At 38.4% G+C, this 19,815-nt stretch overlaps 1 protein-coding gene across 1 annotated transcript in view; it reads right to left on the bottom strand.

Moving 5' to 3' along the window:
- Window positions 1-4,377: 4,377 nt before the first annotated feature.
- The window catches only part of sdc3 (syndecan 3), a 44,838-nt gene continuing 29,400 nt past the window's right edge, over window positions 4,378-19,815 (bottom strand). Inside the window, exons 2-5 of the mRNA XM_063013441.1 lie at window positions 11,463-11,550; window positions 8,152-8,948; window positions 6,089-6,317; window positions 4,378-4,819 (exon numbers count right to left, since the gene is read on the bottom strand). Coding sequence (XP_062869511.1) covers window positions 4,653-4,819; window positions 6,089-6,317; window positions 8,152-8,948; window positions 11,463-11,550 — 1,281 coding nt within the window. The 3' untranslated portion in view covers window positions 4,378-4,652. The remainder of the gene's footprint in view (window positions 4,820-6,088; window positions 6,318-8,151; window positions 8,949-11,462; window positions 11,551-19,815) is intronic.

Genomic DNA, 19,815 nt, shown 5'->3' on the forward strand with positions numbered 1-19,815 from the left:
GTGTAGAAACAGTGAGGTGGTTTTAATGTTCTGGCTGATCAGTGTATGCTAACAGCTCAGAAGCACACACTTTATGTAGTGAGGATCAGTTGCTCCCTTCAAGAAGCACTGTTGAGAAAGTGCATAAATAGTCTTAGCAAATTAGCAAAGGTTTGTATATGGACAGTGGGAAGCCCATGAAAGTACTGAGGTCTCCCTTGCAATGTTTTAACAGTATACAGAACAAAACAAAACTGACTGTTGGCCTTTTTTATCAAAATGCACTTAATTTATTTAAAGTATAAAATACGCTGCATGTCTTAATTCATTTTGAGTTTTACAAAACTTCCACCAAGTAGCTGGAGAGTGGTGGCATAAATCAATATAGAGATGTTGTCAGAAGTCTTCACTGGGGATTCTGTCAAAATGCCTCTAATCAACATTGGCTTCCGACTTGCCTTGCTCCCATGAAGGCCAATTTTATGGAGTGCTGCAGAGATGGTTGTTCAACCAACAAGTCCCTTCATCACTGCATGGGATTTTTGGAGCTTTTTTAGGTTCTTTTCTACCTCCCTGACCAATGCCTGCCTAGTCATTTTCTCACTTTGATCTATTCCTTGGAGATCCTCATAAATTATCTTGGACTTTATGGCATGTATTCTCATGGTGGTGGCTTGGTGGGTAGCACTGTCACCTCACCGCAAAAAGGTCCTGGCTTTGATTCCCAGGTGGAGCAGTCCGGGTCCTGTCTGCGTGAGTTTTATCAGGGAGCTCTGGTTTCCTCCCACAGTCCAGAGACATGTAAGTTAGGTGATTGGAGATCCAAAATTGCTTGTGACAAGTGTTTGACATTAAACTTGAACTGATTAATCTTGTATAACCTGTAACTACCTGTCCTGTCATTAATGTAACAAGTCAAAACATGATGTTCTATCAGTTTAAATTGCAACAGAACCTTATTTGGGCTTTGGGGCTGGAATGTAATAAGGAATACAATGTAGCATTTGTAATAAAACAGTCCAGTAAATGATTTAATTCTTCTTCAAAATCCAGAGCTTTTTGGAGAACACTGGGCATAAGGCAGAAATACACCTGGGCAGAGTACTTGTAGGAAGCTCAGACATGCGGAGAACACATCAAATATAACACATACAGTAAAAAAGACAAGGATTAAAATCAATTCCTTAAAGTCTTGAAAGCCAAACTACCAGCTACACCACCATGTATGTAGTGTATGTTGAACTGAATTCAGAGAAACAAAGAAAATAAGAGCCACACAAGTACCCAGTCAGGTCTTTTATTTAGAACAGAGTGGCATATTAGTGACATAATGTCCTCAAATACACAAACCAACCAAAATGAAAAAAGTCAGCTTTTAAAAAATGTGCATGTATAAAACACATTGGGCATCCATCATATGAAGACCATGCTGGCCTGTGACTGGCACAGACACAGGAAGGCCCATTTCTGATTTGGCGATGAGTAGAAAAATGACAGGTTTCAGGTAGATAAAAACAAAAAAACATAAATTATCGACACAGAGTTGCACTGGGACAAATCTATTCAGACTGAACACAGTGAAAGACAGACATTCCCGAGTGAATAGATAGTGTTTGTGTGTATGTGTTGGGAAGCATTTGAGTGAATATTTTTGTTGGGTTATATAGGTGCCAGGTGCAGTGTGTATTTTATGTAAAAAAAAAAAAAAACCCTCATTCTTACTGGTAATGTAAGTTTCTGGCCATGCTGACATGTTTAAAACTTTTGATCCCTGGTGTATGGTTTATTGGTTTTTTTAAAGGATCCTAATTGTGAAGGCAAAGTTTTCAATTATGACTGACTGTCAGGTCTTTTTATTCACATAAATATTTTTTCAAGGCCGTGAGTATAATGTACACATAGAAACCAGTGTTTTCAGAGCTGTGTGTGTGGGTGGACGTTTACAGTCATGGGTTTGACAGTTTGACAGTAGTGAAAGGTGTCTGGCAGGGTTATTTTATAAAGTTACATATCAGTAACAAATATCAGTAATAAAGTTTTTTATGGCGCACAACAGTTTCATCTCAAACAATACATTATTGGCCCTACACACGATGCTAGTCAAAACAGTTTAAATTTAATAAACTGGCCTAGTGCCATATTAAAAATATATGGGTTTTTTAGTATTACCCATTCAGTGTTCAATAGGGACTGTATGGCTGTAGTGTTGATTCTATTTACCCATTAATAATAGGTGTGGCTGATTTAGCGAAGTGTCTAAACACTTGACCACATAGTGTAGAATGATAATCTCTGGAGTCTCTCACCTTCTTTTTAAATAAAACCACAGCAACTATAAATGTATTTTTAATTTAATTAGAATGTATGTGTAATATTTAAAGGAGCTCAGAAGTATTGCAGCTTAATAACATGGATGTGTTCATGTAAGATGAAACTGCTGTACTTAGAAATGTGAATAAGTGCATTTTATTACTGTTTTTGCCACTTCAAGCCCCCTCCATCATAGTGATATGTTTTCAATGAGTTACTTTATTAGTGCTACAGTGGGCAGTGAGGATATACTACAGAAAATGTCACTTACTGTGGTTCTAATGATTGTGCTATTTGCCACCCACCTCTGTGACACACAGAATGATTACGTGACCTACAGGAAATGCCAATCAGTCTCTTACTTTAGTGATTTTCAAGGTTACATAAGGCCAGGCAGTGGCATCTTTATGAGAGCTTGTGTACATTCTCCTTCTGCAGCACCGGAGAGTGACAGCATTATGGTGTGTATGTTAACAGCTGCATTATTGCTACATCATGCACTTTTACCTTACTAATGGTGCAGCCATTTTTGTGACCTCAATGTATAGCACTTACAAAATGATAAAAATCTCATACTTCTCTCACAATCATTTGTGTACTATTAAATGCTATTATGTCCCAGTATTAAACATGATATTTGTCCTGAACCATTGCTTTTTCATTGCTACGTTTAAACTGGACACAAAATCCAACCCTTAGAAAAAACAACATTAATTATCCAATTATCCAGTAACCAACAATTGTTTAGTCAATGTCATTTGTTTAAAAATCACTATATTTACAGTAGCTAACAGTTCAAACAATTTAAGTCACCTTGATGTGCATGCATGCACAAGTTCAGCAAAACAGTGACACATCGGGTATTCTTACCCATTGGTCTAATGGTGCTACCCACAGATCCACCGTGCTACCCATATCTAGGCTACATAACTATCTGCTAAGTTAGGTCATGCTCTGAATTTTCGTAGACATCCAAAGCCCTAACAACAAAAAATTTTCATTTTTGTTGGTTAGCCATCAACTAATAAGAGTTGGTTACGGGTTAAAAGGAAATGCCTTATAACCTTTCGGAGAACCTTTACAAAAACATCAAGTGCTGCAGTGTGTGTGTGTGAATATGTGGCTGTGCAAGTGTCAATGCACAATTGAGACATTCATGTGAGCTTGTGCTTTTTACATAAAGTCCAATAACCTGAATAAACATTAACAAAATACTGAAAACAGGCATATTACCTCAATGGAATAAATAAAATTGCTTATTAGATTGCTGCAACGTTGCCGATGGGACTGAAACAGTATATTTAAAGTGATAGCATATGTGTAAGAGAAGACGTTCATTAAGTCAAAGGCATAAAAGCATGTTCAGTTAAAATAAAAAGAGTTGATATTTACACCAATAAAACTTTGACTGCACAGCTAAATAGATAATATCCTTTACTACTAATATTATTATCTTTTACCTTCCATTCAGAGCTGCTGATATATTACTGATTATTTTTCCTATTGATAACTAATTGTCTTTGTACAGAACAGATACAGAACTAGTCCTTTGTTTCTTAGCATGCGCTCCTTCACAGCAAATGGTTCATCAATGCTTAAATATGCTGTGTTAGACATACAGCTTTTTAGCCTCCCTACTTGAAAATATTAGTACTAGTCCTCGAGTCCAGGCCTGCTGACATACACGTTTACCAGCAGAGGGAGCACTCCTGTGTACTTCATGCGTGTGTGGCTGTGTGGCTGTATGGCTGGGCTAAGGTCACACAGATGGCAGCACTTTCATGCCACACAGCCTCACACACAATCAAGCACGCACACTTCAACGCCCGAGTTCAGCTTCTAGCACCAGGGAAATGGAAGGCAACACACAACAATTAATCCCCTTTCATCCGTTTAAGTTTACCCCTCAGCCGGCTCTGTCCCTCCATGACCCCCTGCATCCTCTTTTCTTTCCTCACTCCTTTGTTTATGCTTCTTGACTACAGTGAAAAGAATTATTGTGCAATTGAAGAGCAAATGTGTCTTTACAAAAGTTTTTTGTCATAATTTTAGAACAACAATCCATAACTTATTAATAGCAACACATACTTCTTTTAAAAAAAGCTTTTTTTTTTATTTCTCTGTAGGTATGGAATCCCTACTCTTAGCCCATTTGCCACAATTCTGTCCATAGCAACGTTCATTTTTTTCTCGTTTATCTTTTTTCCCATTTAAAATAAAGTTCCAAGTCCACAGAGTGAGAGGCACTCTTCATGGAAAAAAGTGGGAGTTAGGAAAAAACAGAGGAAGAGAAATGAAGGGAGGAAAAGACAAGGGGAAAAAGGATCGTTTGTTAGGATGTAAATAAGGAAACTGTATGTGTTTTAGGCATAGAATTCCTCCTGCTTGTCTGGTTTCTGATAGGTGACTGTGGCTTGTTTGGGTTCCTCCAGTGTGTAGCTTCCTTCATCCTTCTTTTTCATTCGGTATACCAGCAGCATGACCAGGAATGCAGCAAAGAGTGCACCTACCACACCTCCAACAATCACCGCTAGATAAAATAAAAAAACAGTGAGAGAGATTTTAAATAATGATTGCAACACACTCTTTTTAGTAAGTGCTTTAAACCGATCAGGTACATGGGAGGTTTGACTCAACCTTTTAACACTGTGTTAACACTGGATTTTTACCCTGAACAGAAACTCAGTCCACCACAGGACGTAACCAACTCACATATTCATTCACTTACTCACTCAACCTAGGGGCAATTTAATAATGCCAATCCAACCCTGTTTTTTTTTTAGGTAAGAGTAAGCTGGAGTACCTGGAAAAAAACCTATGTAGACAAATTTTTATCGACAGTAACCAGACATGAGGTTTAAACCCATGTTCTCAGGAGCCTGGTGCTGTGTGACACCTATACTATTTTCTTCACCACTATGCCACCCACACACACTTGCACATATTTGTGCAAACACACTCTCTCTTGTACTTAATACTCTGTATACTTTCTCTAAATAGTAAATTTATATATTTTAGTCATAGCTGTTCTCAAGAGGTAGATAACATTAAGCATACAGTAATGAAATCTCAATAGACAAACATTGGCAATGGATTAATTCACACTGTGAAGCTCGGGAACAGTGCCACTGTCATTAAATGCCACATTTCCAACTGGACAGTTTGTCAAATTTCAGTTTGTCACTGCTAAACCTGGTCCTGGACCCTGGAGCTGTGATAACACAGTCCCTGGAGTAATGATTCACACTTCTCCATCTGACACTGACGAATAAATCTGGCTTTAGTGGATGCCAGGAGAATTTTGCAGTTTGTGACTATAATGCCAAATAATGGTCTGAGGCATTTTTTATGGGTTTTCTTGGGCCCCTTAATACCACTAAAGGGAATCTTAATGCTACAGTATTTACAAATATTTTACAGTGTTTGCGTCTAACTAAAACTATCATGTTTAGTACCTTTGCAGAATGCAAGGTTACTATAGATTTGCAAAAATGGGTTTGATGAGAAAGATTTTGACTGAAATGCAGAGCCCTGATCTCAACCTCATCCAACATCTTTGGGATTAAACAATAAACTGACTGTAAACTGCCCTGGCCCAACCACACTATTTTGGCTAAATATAATACATTGGTGAAATCATGTTCATATTTACAGTACAGTTCTTGCTTTTGTATGACTATAAAAAGAAACACATAATAAGCACACTTAATTTAGGCAAACATTTACATGATTTGTGACACATTGCTTGGAACAAATTTAAAAAATGCAGAAACATCTGGAAGTCAGCTAGTTTTCTCACCTATCAACACTTCTTTTCTCTCCAAGATATTTTTCTGAGGAAGCTGAGCAGCTGAACTTCCTGAATCTATTGTGTTGCCAGTCAAGTCAGGTTCCATCCCCACGTCTAGCACACCTTTGCCTTGCCCCACTTCGTTTCCTTGCCGACCTCCATCCTCTTGGATCTCAAAGTCCCCACTGGGACCAGCTGCTGCAACTTCATTGTTTATGCTTGCCTCTGTAGTTCTTACCTAAAGGGAAATATAAAAAAAGCAAAAAAGAAGAAGACTCAAAAAACACATTCATCTTTGTAGCATTTTATGTTGTGCCAACCTAATGTATATTAGTGTTATTTCATTTTTCATTTTCATTATTATTTTTACTTTTTATTTGCTTTCTTTGGCCCTGATCTTCAAGTTAAAATGACATGAAGATTCCAAACATAGAATGCTGATCTGTGTGTGCAATTTAATAACCTTAAGTGAATTTAGCAGTCATGTGACCCAGTTGATAAGTAACTGCATGCAACTTCAAAAAGCCTCCCCTATTATGCCAATCGGACATATCAGTGTGAAAAACATATGTTGAATGGTGATTGCAGAACATTAAGGATGACTTTAGCTACTGGGCGATGTACCTTGGATTTTCAATGCTTTCTATATGAAATGAAACACATCCTTCCAAAATGTTGTTTACTTTTCTGGCACAGCATCCTAATTTATCATTACTACATTGACTGCAGCTGTTTCATTGACTAGAGCTGGTGCCTTTTCTGTGCCTATATAAATATGGTTAGTTTGACTGCACCCATTAGACTGTTATCAGAAGGCTAATTTAAGTCTGGAATAGAGCACACAGCCATTTCTAAGCAACTCTAGTTCATCAGTATAAACAATTGATTAAAACAAAAAGCAAATTTTTCTGAACAGTCAGATGTAATTTGAGAGCAATTAAAATGCTGTTATTCTGTAAATAATAAGAAACTGCATAAACACAGCTGACACAGTGAGCACCCTGGGCTTAAAGGCTGCTGTGCAAGCGAGTCAGCACCTTCAATTTGTCACCCCAACAAATGCCTTTCTCTAAACATCTAAATATAACCACATCTAATATACAAATGTATCTTGTATTTCTAAATATAAACACTCCAAACTACAGACACATTTTAGCATTTTTTCCCACAGATTTAAATGACAAAAACCCTCATAAAATAAGCGCTTGGGTGGCACATCATTCTGTTATGCTTGTCCACCTTTGCAGAGACCTGGGTTTAAATCTTAGTGGTGCAATTGGCCAGCCAGGCATGTACACAGACATGATTGGCTATGTCTTGAGGCATTGCCATGGATTGGTGCCCTGTCCAAGGTATTCCTGCCTTGCGCCCAGTGTTTTTCAATATTATATTGACCAGGATAAAGCAGTTGATGATAACAAAATGAAACTCCCTATAAAGTTGTAACTCAGTAAATAAGCATGACATGGACATGTTTTTACTGTATAAAATTAGTGGAGTTATTTTTTGTATATCTAATATTTAAAAACAATGTATTTTTTAATATTTATTAAACTTGTTCTCGCTCAAAAAATGGCAACATGCGGGCGCCCAGGTGGCACAACAGGATATTCCACTAGCCCACCAGATTCTGAACTCCTCGGTTCGAAACTAGGCATTGCCACCGGTCGGCTGGGCACCATCTAGCGGGCATAATTGGCAGGGCCTGCAGCACTACGCTGTGTAAGGGCCCTGGTTAGCAGATAGAGGCACCTGTGCAGAGTGCATGAGCGAAAATGGCAACATCTTTTGGTGAAGGATTTCCTGCTGAAGCTGCCACCTTGTCCCTATGACAACCTTATTGGTGTCATTGTTCCTTAATATTATTACAGCAAACCTTTGACATTTTATATTTTCTTTCCTAAACAGTCATTGCAATTTACACCAAGAATAAATAAGTGAAGTAAAACCCCACTTTGATAGGTTAACTGCCCCACCCTTCACCTCAAAGAGATTTAATTTCGAGTCCCCATCAGAATTCTCAACCTCCCGAATTTTTTTGAACCCCCTGTTTTTTCAATGCTGTATATTACCTGTAAAGTAGATGTCATTGGATGTGTGATGCTTTCAGTGGGTGTGGCTTCACTGGGAACAACTTGTGGTTTCTGTGGTCGATGAGGGGCAACACTGGGTGTGGGATGTGGTTTTCGTCGTCGTGGAGGAGCAATGCTGGGTGTTGGATTCAGAATGGTTTTAGCTGTGGTGGAAGCAACAGTGGTGGGAGGAGCTTCAGTGGTGCTTATGTCAGTGCTGAATGAATTGGTAGGGTAGGTTTCTGTGGTGATGTACAAATCCTCGTCCAAATCTTCTTCTATGGTGCTCAGGTCCTCCATGTTGACGGTTGCCATGGCAGTCTCAGACAAAGTCTGAGAAGAGTCTGTGGTCATTGCTGGAACCAGATGGAACCTGGGTGCAACTGTACTTCTTGCTCTTTCTCGCTGTCTTTCACGTTCTTGTTCCATTTCTCTTTCACGTTCCAGTTCTTTTTCACGTTCTCTCTCTCTATCAAGTTCTTGTTCTCTATCCCTCTCTAGTTTCCTTTGTCTTTCCTTTTCTCGCACACTTTGCATTTCATCCTCTGCTTCTATTTCCCTTTCTTGCTCTATTTCCTGCTGCTCTCTCTCATTTTCTTGCTTTCTCTCCAACTCAATTTCTCTTTCCATCTCCATACCACTTTCATTTTCCATTTCTGGCACTGGGGGGCTACTGGGCTCTGCGGCAGGTGGAGCCGAGGGAGCTTGTCCAGTGGCTTGTGTGGTTGAAAGGGGGAGGGGCTCCGATGTAGTGAAGGACACACCCATTTTAGTAGTCTCAGGCTCAATATCAGATACTGTACATAGCAAGAGACAGAAAGAGATCGATATCGTTATAATGTGCGATACAATACCTTCATAAAATTGACTGGAAGGCAACAGTGTAGCTCTTTGGAAGTAATGCCCAGCAATCTGAACTTCCCCATTACAGCACTTATGATTTAGCACTTATCATTTATGAATAACACTTCGAACACACTGTACCCAACACAAGTGAGTGCATTAATAAAACTTACTTATCAGGTGATCACACAGGAGGACACACAGTGGAGTTGTTTATAGAACAGTATATTGTACTATAAAGATCTAGGTTTACTTTACATTAAGGCTCACCAAATTAACATTATTTAGATCATAATTACACTACTTAGTTGAATTTGTTAACATTATAAACACAAAGGTTAGAATTTATATTTTTAATACACAAAAGAAACAGCATTAATAAACATCTGCTTCATGAGCAGTCATGTAGAGTACTGTATAATAACATCAAAAAGCTCAATAATTTAGTGTGTTGATTAATTATGGTATTGCATTGCATCCTAAACTTTAAATTAAATTTATGTTAACTCGTTCTAACAAAACCAGTTAAGGACAAATGATCAATAGTTCTTTTTTTATACACCAATCAGCCATAACATTAAAATCACCTCCTTGTTTCTACACACATTGTCCATGTTATCAGCTCCACTTACCATATAGAAGCACTTTGTAGTTCTACAATTACTGACCATAGTCCATCTGTTTCTCTGCATACTTTGTTAGCCCCCTTTCATGCTGTTCTTCAATGGTCAGGACCCCCTCAGCACCACTACAGAGTAGATATTATTTGGATGGTGGGTCATTCTCAGCACTGCAGTGACACTGACATGGTGGTGGTGTGTTAGTGTGTGTTGTGCTGGTATGAGTGGATAAGACACAGCAGTGCTGATGGAGTTTTTAAACACCTCACTGTCCCTGCTGGACTGAGAATAGTTCACCAACCAAAAATATCAAGCGAACAGCGCCCCATGGGCAGCATCCTGTGACCACTGATGAAGGTCTAGAAGATGACCAACTCAAACAGCAGCAATAGATGAGCAATCGTCTCTGACTTTACATCTACAGGGTGGACCAACTAGGTAGGAATGTCTAATAGAGTGGACAGTGAGTGGACACAGTATTTAAAAACTCCAGCAGTGCTGCTGTGTCTGATCCACTCATACCAGCACAACACACACTAACACACCACCACCACCATGTCATTGTCACTGCAGTGCTGAGAATGATCCACCACTCAAATAATACCTGCTCTGTGGTTGTCCTGTGGGGGTCCTGACCATTGAAGAACAGGGTGAAGGCAGGCTAAAAAGGTATGTAGAGAAACAGATGGACTACAGTCAGTAATTGTAGAACTACAAAGTGCTCCTATATGGTAAGTGGAGCTGATAAAATGGACAGTGAGTGTAGAAACAAGGAGGTGGTTTTAGCTTATCAGTGTATATTATATAGTACTAAAATATATTACAAACCCAATATCAAAATTAGACTGGCTAAAATCTGGCTAAAATGCATATAAAAACAGAAAACAGGTGTTTTTTCATGGAAGGGGTCTTGCTTTTTTATTTAGACTTTATACAAAAAATAATAATATTAATCATTAATAATCTTGTAATTGTATTATTTTACAGGTAAAAAAAATCTCAATCATTACTGTCAGTTTTCATTTACATTTTTCCTACTGTCACATTTTTTTGAATTGGGTTTATAAAATTAAGATGAAAATATTTGATGGACACAATAATGTTGTGTTAAGGACATTGTAGACATGCCCCACAAGAGCCTATAACACCAACCTGCCTACAAATAAAAACAGGTCAGACTGCTGACATCTAATGATACTATGGTAGTGGGGAAAAGGCAATCTGCTGCTAACTATTAGCTTGCAAGTCATAAAGAAAGAATTCTCTCCATGCACCTCAAACTAATGTTAATTAATGTTTTAAACAATGCTAGTTTTGTATACCTTGATGTCAAGCATTTAAAGTACTTGTGTAGTGTGCAGAAAAAGGAAAAGGGTGGGCAAGAGAGAAAAAAAGATGTTGAGCAAATCATACCAGCTGGTGTGGGAACTGAAGGTCTGCACAGGACTTTAAAATGAGACAGCTGCCATCCACACACTCATAATCAGAGATTTGCTATTTATTGTCACAAATCCCTCCCACACACACACAGATATACAAACGTAATTGTGCCTTTTGTGAATGATGCTTTAATGATTTTAGATCATTAAACAAATCATAATATTACAACTGATGAAATTACATTTTGTAAACAACTGGAGCCCACCTACTGCAATTTGAATCGAATGAACATAGTTTGGAAAGTCCTACATCAGGGACTATGAGGGTCCACAATTGGGCCCAGTAATTTCAACAACCATAATGCACCTGATACAACCTCATACCATGCGGTTTTGGGTACTATTCATCAGAAAAAATATGCAGGCACATTCTCACACTGAGAAATACAAAAAAAAAAAAAACACTTACAGCCAGATCCTGAACCAGAGAGAAGGTCTTCATCATCCAGGAAACCATCTGCCGAGCCCTCCTGGTCCACTGGTGGGCCAAGTTGTGTCTATAAGAAAACGATAAAGAAGTATTTGAGTTTCATACAGTTTTTTTTTAATACAACGATGTGCCTTACTTACACAGTACACATATATTGACCATCAGAATCTTGTTAATACATTACATACAGAATTAAATGCTTCTTAAAATTTTTGGAATATTAATAATTCATATTACATAAAATGCTTGCTTTTGCATTGTTTTAATGAATTTTCATTAATATATTTAAGCACTGTTTAGTGTGTATGTGTGTAAGAAGAAGAGAGAGAGATTTTTCAAGGATGTGTGAACAGCAGGGTCTAGCGTGGGGAACCATTTTAGAGGGAGGCCTGTTGCTAAGGGCAACCCTTGCCTTTAACCCAGTTTCCCAATTAAGGAGAGTCGCAGATCCTGCATGAGAAAAAGCTTTCCTCACACCTAGGATGTCAGCTTAATTTCCAGTACAACAGTACAGCGAGAAATTCTTTTCAGAGGCAACACTGAGGTCTACAGCCAAAACATCATTCATTATTTAACATTTAAAAACATGAAGTATTGGGGGGGGGGGTTTATTTACACCAACTGTCGAGATGGATCCAGTACTACCAGGAAACACTTAGCATAAGGCAGGAATACCCTGCTCAACCCATCATAGGGCCACCCAAACCAAAGAGCGGCCATCTATGGTTTTGAATTACGATATCTATAATTTACAAATAATTGCTGTTTCTAAAAGCTTTTCTATTCTGCATCATATATTTTTAACAGCTAAAATAAATGTGTTTATTATTTACTTTCAATAAGTGGAAAAACGTAAAAACTTTATAAAAATATAAAAATATTTTATATTTAAAATATTTTTATATTAAACTATATATTTATATTAAATTATATTAAAATAACTGCATTTTTATCATGCAGTAAAAATGATGCCTGTATGTTTAGCCTACAACACTTAAGTACATTTGGGGCACTTGTCCAGCGGCATCTCTGTTTGCCCTCTCTCTGTACTTCCTTTATGATTCCCTGTCCTTTCCAATGCTTTATATAAAAGGATGGACAGTGTATCAGCAAGTTTAATACAATTTTGCATCCTTTAAACACAACCACCCCAATACCGCCCCCCCCCCAACAAACACTCACACAAGCTATCCCGAAAAAGCCAAAAACCTTAAAACATTCCGACCCATGTGATGTTTCCCACACAAACATATTAAAGCAGGTAATTTCAGCATCAAGTGATTGAGTGCTGACCCTATTTGCCGGCCTTCCTGAAGGTGTCATATAACAGAACTAAAGGTTACTTTTACCACTGTACTGTCTGAACTGAGTTGAATGTGTAACAATAAAAACACTACATACATTGTAGAAAGCCTGAAAGTGTTTTCAGAGCGCTGAAGTAGCACAACACTAAAGTAAGTTTCAGTGTAATCAAGTGATTGCTCTCAAACCCTAACAATAGCATAGCCATTCAAAGCTTGGAATTCAAGACATAGATTGATGGTTCTGCTCTTTAGGTAGTAATGCAAAATAACACTACACCACTAACACCACTTGTTATTATGTAATGTTTATATATACTACAACGGCAATTACAGTCATAAGATATCAACATTAGAATTTAAATTGGTGCTTAGTGCTTTGCTGTCACCCACAAAAAGAAAGCAAAGACAACACTGCTAAAAACAAGAGAATTTAATTAAAAGATAACACTAATTCAGGAAGCTTGAGTGGGATGCAGCAGTCTAACATGCTAGCACACTGCTGCAATGTATTCGAACACCTCAAGTTCGAATCTCATTAGAGCCACCAGCTCGGTGTCCACACACACAGCTGGCCATGTTTGAGAGAGGACAGGTTGGAACTGGGTCTCTTTTTGATCTCCAAGACTGGTTTGGGGGGTTACACAAAGAGGGTGGAATACGGCTCTGTATGGGAACCCAACACTGCCAGGTGGTAAGAAGCAGCCACAGATTAGACATGTGCCGGAGGGGGTGTGGACATGTGCCGTCTCTCTTTGATCTGACTGGGGGTTGTGCAAGCAGCATTGGAGATGACTAGTTTAAAAGATAAAGAGGAAAAAAATAAGCCTAATTTCAAAACATTATTTTTAAAGTCAATATTGCGTACTCAGCATGTGTTTTGTATTTTAGTTGTGTATTTTAAATCATTTAAAGGGTTTCTAAAATTAAAGTTTAATGGTTAAGGTACTGGACTAGTGATCAGAAGGTCACTGATTCAAGCCCCACTACTGCCAAGTTTCCACTCATGGGCCTCCGAGCAAGCCTTGGATCCTCAATTGCTTTGATCGTATTTGGATTACAATTTGACAATTGTAAGTTGCTTTGGATAAAATCACCTGCTAAATGAATAAATTCTTCTAATAAAAATGGGGTGGGTGCTTGACTTAAACTCTAGCAAAGTTATTTCTTGCTAATAAAATAAATAAATAAGCCATATTCAATTACAAAATACATTGTTTGAAAAGATTTTACAGGTGATCCACACAATGTTTTACAATTTGGAATAATAAGAGAAAGAGAGAGAAGGGCAAGGCAAAGAGAAGTTAGCATTCTGTTGAAAAGTGTTGAAAAGACCTGAAAGCAGCCAGAACAACAGTTACACAGAAAACATTAAGCAATATATTGCACCAAGTGTTTTCTTTCTACACCTCTTCAATACCTTTGCCTACAAGCTTTAAAATAAATGATAATGGTCAGATCAAAGGAAAAAGCAGAAAAAGCATTATTTAAGCTTGTCATTTTTGGAAAAAGAGGAGTTGCACCCATGATCCTAAAAAACCCATACCCAAAGTATGGAAGTCAGTGCATCACTGGCTGCATTCAGAATCTTATGAAAATGATGGATAATATTAAGTTGTAAGTCTAAAACTTGAATTTGCTAGGAGGAATGGAGCAATATTGAACCCGAATGCTGCAAAAAGCTCATTCTTTCTTACTAAAGCTATAATTGCCAATCACAGTTTTGCAACAATTCCCAACAAACTTATTAATAAATGCTCATGAATTAATAATTTTTTTAATAAAATTTTTATGCACTGGAAGTACATAAAAATAAATGGTTGAACACTTCTTAATGTATAATTAATTGATAGATTTAAGAAATAATATAGTCAACATAATAGGGTTCAGCTTAAATATGCTGCAGTTCCACTAAATGCTGTGTGTGTTGTGTAGCCACTTTAATAATAGCCTGTTTGGTAGTGTAATTTGGTATAATGCATGATTAAGGGGTGGGTCTGTAGCCAACAGTGAGAGAGCGTTCACTAATGGGCAGTGTGTGTGTGTATGTTTTAGCACATCGGTGAGCAAACGCATGGTCATACCACAAACTTCGCTTTGCAAAGTGGGCTTGGTCAGACCGAGCCGGAAAAAGTCCACCACTGTGGTTTAGTCAAAACTTTGTTGTTAATTATGGTAATATTTTATTAAATCTTAGCTGGAACAGCAGCAATCAGTGCAAAGCCTTGGCCTTTCATATATCAACCCAGCAGACCAGCTGTGCTATTGTTTATAGACGTGAGTTTGCAAGTCAGGTGTTTCACCTTGCTTTCACCTTGTTTCACCAGATTTTTGCACAGAAAAATGTAAAGTGACTGGCCCCTAAAAACAGTACAAAACATTATATGCTAGCAGGACAATATCACAAAGCATAAACACAAGATTTCATGGGAATTTATGTCTCTTCTCTCATTCTATGGCTCACTGTTCTCCACCTCCTGACCCACTCTGCTATGATAAATTAGTTTGACTTGGTAGAGTTTTTTTGGCTGCTGGTCAACAGCTTGGACACAACAGCTGTGAACAAGAGAGAAAGAAAAAAGGCATCAGACGAAGAGAACAATAGAGGGTGAGCAGGAGGCAGAGTTCACTAACGTTTACTGAAAGCCATTGTTAAGCTTTGTAAAGGTCACTAGGTAAAGACCTCATCACGGCATCTCTTTTGCTCTCTTTCTCTTTCTCACACACACACACACACACACACACACACACACGCCACTATTGTGTATTATGTCTTGCAGTGAAGTATGTGTGTAAAGTGTGGTGTGTGTGTGTGTGTGTACGAACTGGACACATTCTGTTGGCAATTCTTAATCCCAGCAGCAAGCAATCTGTTATTCCTCTGGATTAGAACCATGTCAGATGCACAGACATGACGATGCAAACTGCTCTAAGCGCAGGATACTTAGTTATACAAAGTGGCACTTAATTATGACTTCAAACACTTCCTCTATGCTTAAACTACCCTTACCACTGTAGTATCATTAGTGTTTGAGTAACCCTAAGTCTTTCCTTATATATATCTGCTACATCATATTCTCCAGCTCAGTCTCTTCGCGCTACCACCAGTTCAAAGTTCCGCCCTCTAAATTACGTACATTTGGTGACAGGGCATTCAGTGTCACTGGCCGCAAAATGTGGAATGGTCTCCCTCTTGAGTTACGTGCTTGTTCATGTTTGTAAATGTGTATTCTCATTTGTATTTTTTCTTATTCTTTTTTTTGTCCTTGGGTGTCATGAAAGGCACTTTTCAAATAAAATGTTATTATTATTATTATAAGTATCTAATGTTTAGTAACCCCAAGCAGCAATTTTCATACTTTCCAGTATTAAAAAAATAGAACAATAACTTGAAATTCATCTTTGAGTGTATGAAAATATAAAGGTGGTTATTGGACCAGTAACATATGTGTAGACCAAATTTATGTAATTGATTATCTTGACCTCTACATTCTTTACATTCATTTAAATAACTTGTGAGGTGGGGCCTCCATGAATCAGACTTTTGTGTCTTGCACATTCCATTCATAAGATGCTTGATCAGATTGTGACCTGGTAAATTTGGAGGCCAAGTGAACACCCTGGACACTTTGTCATGTTTCTCCAACCATTCCTGAACGATTTTTGTGGTGGGGCAGAAAGCATTATCCTGCCTAAAGACACCACTGCCCTGGGTTAGCAATGCACACACATGCAAGCCTTCTTGGTCAAGTTCTGATGCTCACATGCTCATTGTAGGTGCTTTCAGTGGTTGACAGGGTTCACACAGGCACTCTGACTCTGACTCATACACAATAAGCTGTAATGCACTTTGTTCCGACACCTTTCTACTATAGCCAGAATTATTTTTAAGCAATTAGTGCTACAGTAGCTCTTAGTGAGATAGTTACTGTGGGAGAGCTCAGGATAGCCTTCTCTTTACACACACATTAACAAACATTGGTCAAACATGACCCTGTCTCCAGTTCACCACTTGTCCTTCTCTGAACCTTTTTTGGTAGGCACTAGACACTTCATATGAGAAACCTCCAAAGGATCGGCTGCTTGTAGATGCTCTGACCTAGTCGTCTAGCCATCACAGTTTGGTCCTTGTCAAAGTCACTCAGCTTCTATAAGCTAATATAAAGTACCATTTCTGTAGATGTCAGCTCTTGGTCACCAATAAAAAAATAATTGGTCAGAATTAAACAATTTCAAAGTTTGGCCTTGTTTTAGTTTTGTATGCTAAACTACTGACCAAAACAAATCCCATTTGAATCAACATAATTGTGTGCTAAATTTTGAGGGAAATTGAGAAAATGAGAAGCTATTTTTTCTGCTGGTTAAAATTGTTAACTGTAGCTTACTGTCTATATTACCCCAAAAATAGTGTAGTTAAAACAACAGTGTAATAAAATATATAAAACATGACATAGTGACGTTACATAATAAAAAAGCAATTATTTAAACAGTAGTTTGGCTATATATTAATGTCAGGCTGTGTAATGCTATAATAAAATCAGAAAAAACAACAGAAAACTACACAGATTAATATCAATATCTTTGTATCCAGCAGGGCAAGAGCTTAACTTTATTTCCCAGTTCCACTCTTACTTTAAATGTCAAAATTGTTGTTCGTGCCCATACACTATATTGAAAAGATTATACTTTAATGAAAGATTCAGAAAATATTAGACTATGTTGGAAAATATTAGACTGAAAAGGTTTAAAAGAATGCTTGTAATGTACAGTGGCGGGTCCTGCCTCACCACTGAGGTGCCCCACACATTTTTAACCAGAGTAAAACAATACTGTGCCTAAAAAGCCACGAAGGTAAAGGGAAAATAAAAGTAGTTAAAAACACACAAACATCCTGCTGCTGTGACTCCGGGTGAGTTCCCAGAAACAGATAAAAGTGCACTGGCCTCTTATGCCAGCTGAAAACTGGACTTTAGAGAGCCCAGCATCATGGTTCCTGTAATCTGTAAAAAGGAGCAGTGATAAATAGAAGCACTTCCATCTGCAGCACTGAAGCACTTCCATTTCCACCTGCACTTTCCATCAACACTCAACAAAGTGCAGGTGACTATCAGTTAAGAACTGATTCATCAATCATCTGTGCCTCCATGCTCCCTCTACTGGCCATGTTTCAACAAGCCATGCCAGGCTTGTTACATATAAGAAACAAAATTTAAAGAAAGCATATCAGGTTCCTACATATTAAAGTGTTTACATTTTACATTCAAAACTTTTTTTTCTATTTTATTTATGCATTTTCTCCCAATTTAGTGTAGTCAATTTGTCTTCCGCTGCTGAAAGATCCCTGATTGCAGTTGAGGTGGGTATATTGCTGCTCACACCTCCTCCGACCCGCACACAGCCCTTAGCGGAACCCTTTTTCACCTATGCACTTCTGCATAGGCAACTCTTTATCTGCCAATCAGGGTCCTTACACAGCGTTTGAAGACCCCTACCACATAGTCCAGTCATCCCGCCCTGCAAACACTGCCAATTATGCCCGCTAGATGGCACCCAGCCAACAAGTAGCAATGCCGAGTTTCGAACCGAGGAGTTCAGAAACTCGGAGCTGGTGTGCTAGCGGAATATCCTGCTGCGCCACCTGGGCGCCTACATTTAAACTTAATGAAATTTCAAATGATCAAAGCTGACCTTGTTTAGTGTGGGGGTTGTTCCCCTTAGTTTGTTAGTAAAGTGTTGCTATAGAAACATTCTAAAGGATAATTATGTTGGTAAATTCCCTCTGTGCTTTCTGTGCTATCTTTCACTAAGACACATATAAACACACTCCACCCTGCCTGGGACAACCCCGCACCCACAGGTTGAGTGGGGTCAAATTGCAGTGTGGAGTTTAGTTTAAGAGGGTGTCTTTGTGAGTCTGTATGTGTGTATAATTGTGTGTGACTTTTTGTGCTCAGGAGTGAGTGAGTTTGTGTGGCTTTCTGTTACTTAGGTTATATAGGAGTTGGGCAAATGTTTATAATGTAATGGGTGCTGTCTGGGGTGTGAGTGTGTGTGAGTGCATGTTTGAATGCACTCTTTCTTTTAGGCAGCTGGGTCAGGGTTTCCTGTGGATCATAACTCTCATGTTCCTAAGAAACTTTTCAGAGGGGCTAAAAAATGCAGCTCGCGGCTCTGGAATAGTTAGCTTTGTGTGAGTGTGTGCATGCGTGTGGACCATCTTTGTACTCGTGAACAGCCCTCCCCCTTTCCCAGAAGCTCCTGCTGTTCAGGGTGTGAATTTGTTTAAAAGACCAAGGAGTGACATACAGGGGATTCAGAAAGTATTCAGACCCCTTGACTTTTGTGCACTTTATTGTGTTGTGAATATTATTTTGAATGAATCTTATTCTTATTCAAATAGATCTTATTTTAAATTTTAAATAAGAATTCTGGGCTGTGACAGGTGCATCTTGTTTGCCTAAATGGTCCTTGAGATGTGTCTAGAGCTGTCCATAAATTGGTGTCCATCTGTTGCAATTTGAAATGATTGAGTAAAGTTTGGAAAGGCGCACATCTGGTCCACAACAAAAATCAAGAAAACTTTATGATCATGTCATAGATCAGGGCAAGCATAAAAAACAATGTCAAAAGATTCCCAGGACAACAGTGGGACCACATTAATTTTGAAATGGAAAAAGCTTTTTAGCTGTCTGGCCAAATTGAACTTTCCTGCAGGAAGGCCTTGATCAAATATATGAAAAAGAATCCAACAGTCACTATAAAATACTGTAGCTTAAAATGTCCCATGCAGAGATGGGAGAACCTACTTGATGCACAACTATTTCTGCAGCTCTCTATATACACCGATCAGCCATAACATTAAAACCACCTCCTTGTTTCTACACTCACTGTCCATTTTATCAGCTCCACTTACCATATAGAAGCACTTTGTAGTTCTACAGTTACTGACTGTAGTCCATCTGTTTCTCTGCATGCTTTGTTAGCCCCCTTTCATGCTGTTCTTCAATGGTCAGGACTCTCCCAGGGTCACT

Source organism: Trichomycterus rosablanca, chromosome 2 (genome assembly GCF_030014385.1).
Source record: "Trichomycterus rosablanca isolate fTriRos1 chromosome 2, fTriRos1.hap1, whole genome shotgun sequence".
Lineage (NCBI taxonomy): Eukaryota > Metazoa > Chordata > Actinopteri > Siluriformes > Trichomycteridae > Trichomycterus > Trichomycterus rosablanca.